The 10,646-nt window shown below is 42.7% G+C and overlaps 1 protein-coding gene across 6 annotated transcripts; it reads left to right on the top strand.

The window, feature by feature from the left end:
- The first annotated feature begins 602 nt into the window (after positions 1–602).
- On the top strand, positions 603–10,176 carry CLDN12 (claudin 12). Of its 6 annotated transcripts, XM_074574639.1 has the most exons (5): positions 648–717; positions 1,933–2,002; positions 2,779–2,981; positions 3,424–3,491; positions 6,038–10,176. In XM_074574639.1, exon 5 carries the CDS (start codon positions 6,060–6,062, stop codon positions 6,795–6,797), a length of 738 nt encoding a protein of 245 aa, XP_074430740.1. In that variant the 5' UTR covers positions 648–717; positions 1,933–2,002; positions 2,779–2,981; positions 3,424–3,491; positions 6,038–6,059; the 3' UTR covers positions 6,798–10,176. The 6 variants fall into 6 exon arrangements, with proteins under 6 accessions (XP_074430735.1, XP_074430736.1, XP_074430738.1 ...); XM_074574635.1 differs by lacking the exon at positions 1,933–2,002 and having other exon boundaries at positions 612–717; XM_074574637.1 differs by lacking the exon at positions 1,933–2,002 and having other exon boundaries at positions 612–717; positions 2,779–2,974.
- Positions 10,177–10,646: the final 470 nt, after the last annotated feature.

A 10,646-nucleotide genomic window follows, 5' to 3' on the forward strand; every position in this document is an offset into this window, starting at 1 on the left:
TGGGGCTAACGTATTTTCACCAGAGCTAAGTATGGGTAGACAAGTTTTTGACGCTCTATTTATTTCACATTCATGGTTGAAAATAGCAATTTTTTTTTGGTCAGACTTCTTGAACGCTGGTCTTAACCTCAGATGGAAACAAGGGGCGAAAGAAGTTTGAAAGAAGAACCAGCTTGGCTTTATTTCTGCTGTGTGTGAAGCGTTACGTGGGCTTCAGGGGTGAAGGGATAATGAGGAACACTGAACTAGGCTTAGGTGCTGTGGCTGGTGGGATTAGCGACTAAAGACAGTTTAATAAGCGAAGGAAAGAAGAATTTTTTTGAAAAAAAAGATGTAAGAGCAATCACTGCCCACCCGCTACCCCCGGGGCGACGCTCAGCCGCTCAGCGGCTGCTTTGGGAAGCAGCTGCTGGTTCCTTTTATTTTCCCGGCGAGTTTAAGGAATGTATTTTAAATGACGGCCGCCCCCCGCCGCGGGGCTCCCTACCGACAGGCGGGACGCACCGCCGGCCGGGCCCCGCGGGGGGCGCTGGGAGTTGTAGTGCGCGGGGGAGGCTCGGGGCTGGCACTGCGGCGGCGCCGGACTACAACCCCAGAACCCTCCGGGCGCCCCGCCGCCGGCCGCGGCCTCCCGAGTGGAGCGGCTCCGGCAGGCGGAGATCGGGCAGTGCGGTGGCTATGGTGCCTTTCCTCTGCGCCCCCGCGCCCTGACAGGAGGTGAGAGGCGGGAGCTGGCGTGTTGCGGGGGGACGCGGCTCCGGCCCTGTCCCCGCGGCGCCCGGCCGTGAGGGGGCTGCCGCTGAGGGGGCTTCGCCGCCTCAGGCAGGTTGGGCCGGGAGGGGGGGTGGTTTCTGCGGCCCTTTCCGGTTGGCCCCCGCTCCCCGCCAGCCTGGCCTCGCTGCGCGGCCGGTTTGGTGCGCGTTGGGTTGGGGTGAGCCGGTACCGGCGGCGCTCGGCCTGTGCCGGGGGCTGCCGGCCCCCCCGGGGGGAGCCTGTGCCTCGGCCCCGGCCGGGCGCCCTCTGCCTCTCGCACATCGGTTGGTAAAATCATCGCCCCTGCCGCGTTCTTTTTGCCTCTCAGCTCCTGATGTATTAGCTAGGAGTGTTGATTCTCATCCTTTACTCCTGGATTTAATTTTTAATAGGAGTTTTGTAGAACTTGGAACTGTGAGATTGATTTCTGGAATAAAAAAGCTGGCTGGTGGCACCGATTCTGTGTCTTACAGTTATCTTGAAACAGGGCGGGTGTTGGTCTCCTCTTTCTGGTGGCCAGTTCTCCAAAACTCGTAATATTTTTTTTAAACTGCTAACGCTGTTCTGGATAGCTTCAGAATGCATTTGTTTATAAATTGTTTCCTGTGACCTGCTTCCTGCAGGGCTTTACAGAGCAGCGGTGGCTCAAGGCCATGCGAGGCAACAGAGCTGGCGTTACTCATCACTGAATTATGTCTCTAGTAAACGCCTTTCTTTTTTTTTAACTTGTTTTATTTTTTTTTGCCTTGTAGGTAGTTAATGATTTACCAGTTTTTAACTAGCTTCAGCCAGCATCTCTTGTTACAGCCACGTGGATCTTTAGATTAGGAGCCTAGTAAAATCTGTCCCTGAAGTGGTATTCAGACTGGTAACTTTTGTGAATCAGATATAAGAGCCTCAAGTATTGCAGCTGTAAAATGCTTGGGATATAAGAAAATTGAGTCTAGAATCAAAGGCAAGGGAGGGTATCAACTATGTTGGCTAAAGCATGCTTTCTTCCATGGGACAACCAGTTCAGAAGTGATTGAGGTCTCTAGTTGTTCAACACCACCAGTGACAGAGGAAAATCAGATGGACTAAATAGCTAGAGGAAAAGAAACTCCATGTCTGCAGAAATGAAGATCTTTTTGAGTTGTTTGTATCGGTTCCGAGTTGTTCTGTATCTGTTTATTACAACAGCTGGTGGCGACATGTTATCGTCATTTAATGGGAGTGACTCTTGGCCTGGGCACAGCTCCCTTTCGGACAGGTTTGTTTGCCAGTACTAGTTTTCTGCTTAATTATGGTTGCTACTGAGGACTGGCTGGTGTGACACACTGGGGTGTGACCCTGCAGAGGGAGATCTGTATGTTTACTTTAGGTTAGGTTGCTGCTAAATGGACAGAAAGCTTGATAATTGTTCAGAACTGTTGGTGAATAAAACCAGCTACTCTGAGCTGTGCAGTCATACTTTTTTTTTTTTCTCCAAACGCAAAAAAAAAAAAAAGCTGCTACTTCTCTTCCAAATGCAGTTGAATGTATTGACACTGACCTGTGCAGCCCTGCATAGTTTGCCCAAATTGCTACATTCACTTGTAACAATTTTGGTTGATAAACCTGGCAGTGGAAATCCAGTGGGATGCTTGATTTGGTTGCGTCTGCATTTCCATGTCTTGTATGCATTTGTATAGCGTTTGTATAGTCTTGTATAGCATTTGTATTGGAGAACTTAACTTAAACTTGGAAATTCACTTTCTCATTTAGTGAAAAATTTCAGTTGCATGAGTGTGTGCTGCAAGGTCTCTCTTTTGCCTAGATGGTTTGATAGAAGAATTCATTTGATGTTAGACCCCATGAGACTGCATTTATATATATAAATGTTATAATATTTCAGATTTTGATACAGGTCACTTAAAGTCTGTGTCCTCGTACATGTTAGTACAGCAAACTCACCTTTGGGTTGTAGCTCTTAACAATCACATAATGATATGCTTGTAGGTCTGACACTGTCCAGTAGAAAAGTGATTTTCCTGTTATGACCTGCAGAGCTGCTCTTGGAACTCAGTGGTGTGGATCCCAGAGATGGATGTAAAGAGAATCCACAAGAAGATCCTTTCTCTTTCTCTGGAAAAGCTGGACAGCCATTGAAAAGACGTCACCAGTACTTCCTGCCGTTCTCCCTTTTCCTTCAAACCTTTGTGTAGAAGCCAGGAAGAAATAGAGAACCACAAGTATATAAACAGTTCAGAGTCTGTGTTTTGTTCTCTGACATAAAAAAATCATTGTGCCTTTTCCTCCCTGTTGATAAAGCGCAGCCTGGAATGTAACATCTGAAATAATGATTTTATATGACTTGGTATGGATTTTTTTTGCTAGACACATAAAATTCAGGATGTGAACATCTCCGCTTCTTGGAACACCCATAAGAAAGGGAGGTTTTTTGCACCCTTCTTATCTGTTGCATAAAGACAGAGATGGGTAGATAGAAAGAGAACATGCTCTGGGGAAGAATTCTGGGGGAAGAAAAAGAAGTAGTTTGAGCTTTGTTTTTTAAATAAGAGAAAATTGTAGAAAGGTGATGGAGTTGGTCTGATGTTAATGTATCTGAAATTCCTTATTTCTGAATTACAGTGCAAACAATGTTGCATGAAACAAATGTGATGTTGACTCTTTCCTTGTTCTGTTTCCTAGATCCAGTAACACCTTTCTTCCTACTTCTAAAGGTTGCTAAGGTTTCTCTTGATTTGGACACAGCACTGGTAAGTACACATCTTAATTAAGACAACATCTATTTTGTTACTGTCTTAATCGGGGATCTGTAACTAAAGCTGCAATTATAGCTATAAAGCTAGCAGAATTTACAAGATGGGACAAGTTTCCCCTGATGGGAGCATCATGGATATCTTACCTACAAATTCACTTTTCCTCGATAACCTGTGATGGGAAAATGAGCTATTTTCTGTGTCTTTCCCTTCCTACCTCAAGAGAAGCGCTAAGGACTTTTTTTTTTCTTTTTTCGAAAAAAAAAAAAAAAAAGGCAAACACCCACCCCCCAAAACCAAACACAATCACCAATAAAAAAGAAAAAAAACCCAAACCAAACAACCCCAAAAAAACAACAACAAAAAAACCCAACCAAAAACCCACTCTTGGTGCATCTATCTGGAACAGCTGGCAAAAACAAGGTATGCAGGGTGGCCTAAACACACCTGGCAACTATAGGGTGAACTAGAGACTAAAGTCTTCTGTCCATGTAACTGGTACAGCAGAGGTAATAGAAAAATACAAATCTTCCCATGATGTCCTAAGTCCTGGCTGCATAGTCCTTGCCGTAACTATGCTTTGATATAGCGTAATTTTTTCCTTCCATCCTCCTCTATTAGAAAAGATGGGTGCACCTCACATCACTTCTTGCCCACCCTGTGTTAACTCTGCCCAGATTTTCATCATCTACTACTGCAAATGACTTTGCAGAAACAGTGGATTTCTGAAAACGGCCAGTCTTGTGCTTGTTCCAGCTGCTTCTGGCAGAGCTCTGTCTCAGAGTATGCCTTGCCTGCATGGAAGTTTTATCCAGGCAAAGGCAAACTCTTTATGGAAGAGCAATAGTATTGAGCCTGAGGAGAACAAAATTTGATGCTGTATTAGATCTAAGCTTATTTGTTATTTTGTCTTGGGTCCTCCTACCCAGGGAGTATCCTATTAATGACTTGTTATCTGAAGAGGTTACTGCCATGAGAACAGTAGCTTGCCCACGCTCAGTTATTCTTAGCAAAAATATAATGCCGTCTTTTGGATGAATAAGGTGCGTTTTTAGCATAAATGGGGTTGTCATTATTTCTTTTCAGCAGTACTTCTTTAAAAGAGTATGATCGGCAGTTAAGCGTTACCCACATACCATTGCAATGCTTCAGGATCAGATGGCATAAAAAGTAAATAAACGCCTAATGCCTTCTTAGGAAACAAATTTGGCTTTATTTAGTTGTCTATAAATCAATAAACTGCTGGCTAGCTGTATAGCTTGATAATGCTTGTAGTCTGCTTCCACTATACATGGAAATTCCTCATCTGAAAAGTTCCCTGGGCATTTGATGTTTGCAGGTATAGAAGGACAGTAAGGGATCAATTCCTGTTTCCTCTTTGGTTGCAACCATGTCTGTAACCTTTCTGAGATACAGAAATTTAGTTATTTGTATATATATTATGTAGAACTTCTAGTACCTAAAGAATTGTTTTGTGACTTTAGAGAAATAAGCACAATGCAGTATAATGATTTGGAAGAAAATTCACTAGGAATTAATGGCTTAATGTTTCTCTGAGAATTTTCAAAGTATCTGCTGATTTTTTAGGTACTATAATTTTTAGTGTCCTGCTTCAAGTACACTCTGGGATGGATGCTCAGTGCCTGTTATGCATTAGGCCTCTTTAAAGTATCTGAAGCACCCAGAGACAGGATTACTCAAATTAATGAGTCTCTTTTGTTTTGGAAATTTTATTTTTTTTTAAAAGACACGTCATTGAGATTGTTTCCTCGGATCTCTGCAGGCAAGAGGCTATGTTAGGTACGCAGGCAGTGATTGAATTGAAAAGGAAGCAGTATTCTTTAAAGCTTCCTCTGAAGAAGAAAATGGGAAAGCTGAAAAGCCATCTGCTTTCTGGAATTGTTCATGTGCCTGGACAGCTGGTTTTGAAAGGCAGAAGTAGTGTGGAAGAACTGTTAATTGCTTTCAAAAAATCATAGTAAATTACTCAAAAGTGCTTGCCTTCTCTACTAGCCTATACAACGTGTGGATAACTGCCTGCGTGTGCATTCCTTGTCCAGTCTTATGATGCTGGTTTTAAGCAGTTCAAGTTTACTCACACGGCAGTGTGATAGGACTGACCGCGCACTCTGGTATTACACCTGGGCTAAAGAGAGGGAGCGGCCAGTTGAGGAGCAAAGGAGCTTCTTAAATCCCACCCACTCACTGACTCACCTTCTCCACTCAGACTCTGTAAAAGTACATGCAGTGACACAAGGTGAAAGGCTGTGTAGAATCACACGTTGAAGTGCTCCTTTTTTGATCTTGAACGTCGCAAGTTTAGCAGTCTGTCAGCTGAGCAATCATAACAGTCTGTGTAAAAATCTGAGGTTTCACTAAAGTGTGAACTCGGTAGCGTTACCTCCACGTAAGTGTGTAAAGCAAAGAAGGTGCCAGAAGGTTACTGCCTACCAGCTACCACACAAGTCAACTATAGTCAGTCCTACGTCCATAAACTTTCACCCACTGATTTTTATTTTTTTATTTTTTCTTTTTAATTACAGGAAACAACTTCTGTGGGCAAAAATGGGCTGCCGGGATGTTCACGCAGCAACAGTACTGGCCTTCCTCAGTGGAACAGCCTCAGTAGCTGGACTCCTTGCAGCCGTTCTGCTTCCAAACTGGAGGCAAATGAGACTGTACACATTCAACAAGAATGAGAGGAATGTGACTGTTTACACTGGACTCTGGATTAAGTGCGCTCGCTTTGATGGGAGCAGAGACTGTGTGATCTATGACCCACAGTGGTACACTGCTGTCGATCAACTGGATTTGCGTGTTCTTCAGTTCGCCCTTCCACTGAGTATGTTAACTGCCGTCTCCGCTCTGTTTCTCTGCTTGATTGGCATGTGTAACACAGCCTTTGTTTCCACCGTGCCAAACATCAAATTGGCCAAATGCCTTGTAAACAGTGCGGGCTGCCATCTCGTGGCTGGCCTCTTGTTCCTGCTTGCGTGTGCCATTTGTCTCACTCCATCAATCTGGGTCATTTTTTATAACAATTACCTGAACAGAAAATACGAGCCTGTCTTTAGCTTTGACATTTCTGTGTTTATTGCCATTGCCAGTGCTGGTGGTCTGTTTTTCACTTCCGTTCTGCTGTTTCTGTGGTACTGCGCATGTAAAAGCCTACCTTCTCCTTTCTGGCAGCCCCTCTATTCCCATGCCCCCAGCATGCACAGCTATGCCTCTCAGCCCTATTCTGCGCGCTCTCGCCTCTCTGCCATAGAGATCGACATTCCTGTTGTGACACATGCATCTTAAGAAGACACAGTCTTGGAAGCCAAGTTCTTGTGCTCATTCAGACCATGAAAATCACAGCTTGATTCTCTCTGCTGCCTTGCATTGAGCATAATCATTTGTAAGGTCAAGTTTCGCAAGGTGCAAAGCAATGGAGAGCTGAGTTCAGCAAGTCCGTTGCTGTTCTCATGTGTTACTTCCTGACCAACTCTTTTTTTTTTTTTTTTTTTAACTTTGAAGTCGCTACAGACAAAATTGCTGCTAATGCTGGGACAGTACACTAACAATAGTATCCGTTCATCCTTCTGCTAACTGAGATTAAAGCAGGTTTGAACATCTTTGCTACTTTGATAAGCTACGATTAGATTCTGATCCAGTTGTAAAAGCTCCATAGGTGGACCCTTCCACCCATGCATTATCCAAATGCTGGCAGTGGAACTGGGTGCAGGGGGTTCCCTGAATTTCTTGTTCACTTACACATGTGTATTTTAAGATGTGATGTCTGAAAAGGGTATTTGACAGACTAATTCAGTTCTGTAGCACTGTTCTGCGTTTTCCACTGCACACAAAAAGCTACCCAATCATGAACTTCTGCAATAGAATTAGGGTCAAATTACCCTATATTTTCAAAGTAGCTATCAGAAGAAACTGATTTAACTAATAGTGTTCTTCTGTACTGTAATAGCATTTTCTGACTTACTGGAGGCTAGAAAGTTTTTTGTGAATTTTATTTCTAGTCTGTTTTTTAATAAGTTAGCAAATTCATTAGATCTATTTTGTGATTAAAACAAAAACCACTTGTATTTAAAAATTCTGTTTAGAAACTTGAATGTTTTATTTGAAGGCCATCTTAAAGATGGGTTTTCAAGTAGGCTTTAAAGGTTTATTCAGTTCTGGAGAGAAATGTCACTCACTGCAAAATGGATTAAGAAAAGCATGAAGAATTCTGAAGGCTATGAAAGACTCTTTTAGAACACTGTACACAAGCTATAACAACATCTCTCTAGGAAGGAGGTTATAACCCTGGGGAGAGATTTTTAAATCTAGATTGTTTTGGTTTGGCTTTTTTTTTTTAATGTATATATAAGTAACAATGAGCTTGTGTGTTTTTCAGAGTTGATCTTTATGGTTGTTGGACTTTCCATGCTGTAGCTGATTTAATTACTGATTAAGACTTAACCTTTTCATCCTTGTTCTGCAACACCTTTCAAGTTGAGCTATTTTAAAATCCAGTTATTTCCTATGCTGCCACCTCACAACTAGAGAAAGTTTCCTATTCCTGTTTTCTGTAAGATGAGGTTTTGAATAACTTGTGAGCATCACTTTGTAGCTCTACAAGGATGAGGAGGGATTATACATTCCCAACCTGGAATGTCTTTAGATAATTTTTTTTTCTTTCTGAAATGCAGAGCAGCTCAGCCCTAAAGATCAAAGTGTTTTAATGTGAGCTTTAAAATTACTTGGAAATTTGATAACAGTGAGTTGAAGAGTGTTGTAATTAAGTCAAGTATTTGATTTACTCAGATTTTGGCAAATTGAGATCTTGTGTTTAAGATGTCATTCCAGTAAGGAAAGTTATTTTGATTGGTGGCATTCTGGAGCTTAGTGGATATTTGTATTCCATTAATCCCAGAACAAATTTCCTTTGCTAAAAAATCAAAGAGAGTTCTTTAATTCCAGTTCTGCAAACTCATCCGAGGTCCTGAAAATCAGTTTGTTTCCTTTTCCGTGCATTAGAAATAGGAACAAATGCTGTGCTGGGCACATAGAATGTGTTGGGTTGGAAGGCACCTTTAAAGGTCATCTAGTCCAACCCCCCTGCAGAAAGCAGGGACGATCTTGTTCTGTTACACTCTGTGCAATAACAGTATATGAAGAGGAATCATTTGGGGGTTTCTGGTAGGCTGTGGGCTTTGGTGGACTCGGACTTTAACTTCCTTTGGAGGAGGCTGAGCTCTGTCATAAATGCCCAGCAGAGTCAGTAAAGCGACAGGCCTTTCAGGCAGGCTGCTTGATTAAATTGCAGTCTAAGGAATTAACACTGTAGATGATAAAGAATACTTAAGGAGACAGGCCTTTAAAGTTACATTAATTTAATACCCTCTTAGGTTTACAAGGTATGATGTTAAATGAAGTATCTTGTTTTTTTTCTTTTTCCTTTTAATCAGATCGTGACTTGTATGGGATTAGAATATGTATAATTACATGCTAGCCCACTTACTTTTCTTCAAAACTGAACTTTGCTTTACAGTTACTCTGGTTGTCCAACCTTTGATACTGTTGCTGTTTCAGCTGCCCGTATCCTTAGATGCTTTGTCAGGTCAAAGCAAAGGCTTGTGATTTCACGTCAGGTTGCTTCCCTGTCGCTCCAGTGTCTTTTCTTCCTTGTGCCTTGCTTAAGTTATGAGTTGGCCAGTAAATGTTAGTTTTCAGTCAGCATCTGGTATGCTTTTTGAGCCTGAATTTACAAAGCATTTTGATCATTTTGGTGGGATGATGAATACGTCTCTCAGTGGCTTTAAAAGGAGCTGGATCTTCAACATCTCCAGAGCAAGAAAAGCAGCCTGGCAAACTGGTGTTTTCTATGGAGAGTAAATGCAGCCAGTGTTTTGTCTATATGCTTTAAATAGCAGATGTCTCTGACAGCTCTTTTGTGTTCTGACTTTGATTTTTATGCACTAAACTTTCAATCAGTATTTGCTGCTGCCTAAGCTGTTATCTTGTTGCTTTGCAGTTTGTGTCTTTTCAAAAATCTGAGATGGATCTGAGTTATGAAAAGTGGGGATCCAAAAGTTAGTGGATTCCAGCAAAGGTTTCAGTTAAGGTCATCTTTATCAGTAGGACTGTTGCATCATGTTGTATCACCGAAGCACGGCTGGGTTTCTTTCAACAGTGCTGTTAATGTGAGTTTCTGCTGGATCCCAAGTGAAATTAACTGGAAGTGCTGTGCCGTATTTCTCCTTCTTTACGGAAGGGGTGGCCAACCTGTGATACTTGAGCCGAGTGCCACTCCAGCATTTCTCTTGCTAAGGTTACCGTCCTGCCCAGCGGCGGGGCCAGGGAGTGACAGGCCTCCCAGGATTTGGGGGAAGAACGCTTGTATCCTGCCGGTATCTGTGCCAGGGAAGAGCTGCTGTGGAGCAGTTAAACCCCCTGCCTCTGACCAGCCGTTCCTTCCTGGCAACTTCGCCGTGTGCAGGGCAGGCACTCTGGGCCTCGAACACAGGAGGATTTTAATTTGCGGCTCATGCAGTCAACGGTTGGGTGCTCTGGGATTACAGGAATTTGTAGGGGTTTTTTCCTAGTAATTCCTGTCCAACTTCTTAAGTTGTATTTAATTACAGTGTTGGTTCTTTTTATGTGAAAAAGAAGATATGTATTTTTAATAAAACATTCTCCTACAGGTGCAGTTTATTTTGATCAATTTTTGTGGAAAACAGTAACTGCTAGAATACGAAAGACACTTTGTTTTGGTGTTGATCGCCAGACTTGACAGACTGTTTCAGATGCCTTAACAGGGTTAAAATATGTTGCATGTATTTTAATTCATTAATTTTACAGGACTGCTGCTTTAAACAAAACAAAAAAAACTTCCAAAAAACCCAGACCAACCCCCTTCTGAAAGCTTGACTATTATTTATAATTTCCCTTTATTTTTATTGTAAACTAATCCTAAGAAGTACTAGGATTCCTTTTTCCTTAATGAGGAGGAGAATGATTTCCCTTAATCTGGAGGATTCCCTCTCTCTGCCTGCGGCCAGGACACGGGCTGGGGGCCAGGGTCTGGTTCAGCCCCAGGGCAGGGCCAAAGCCTCAGTGTGCCATGGAAAAGGGCGCAGTCCTCCCCCCACATCCAAAGCCCTGGCTCTTCCC

Source organism: Larus michahellis, chromosome 2 (genome assembly GCF_964199755.1).
Source record: "Larus michahellis chromosome 2, bLarMic1.1, whole genome shotgun sequence".
In the NCBI taxonomy this organism is placed as follows: domain Eukaryota; kingdom Metazoa; phylum Chordata; class Aves; order Charadriiformes; family Laridae; genus Larus; species Larus michahellis.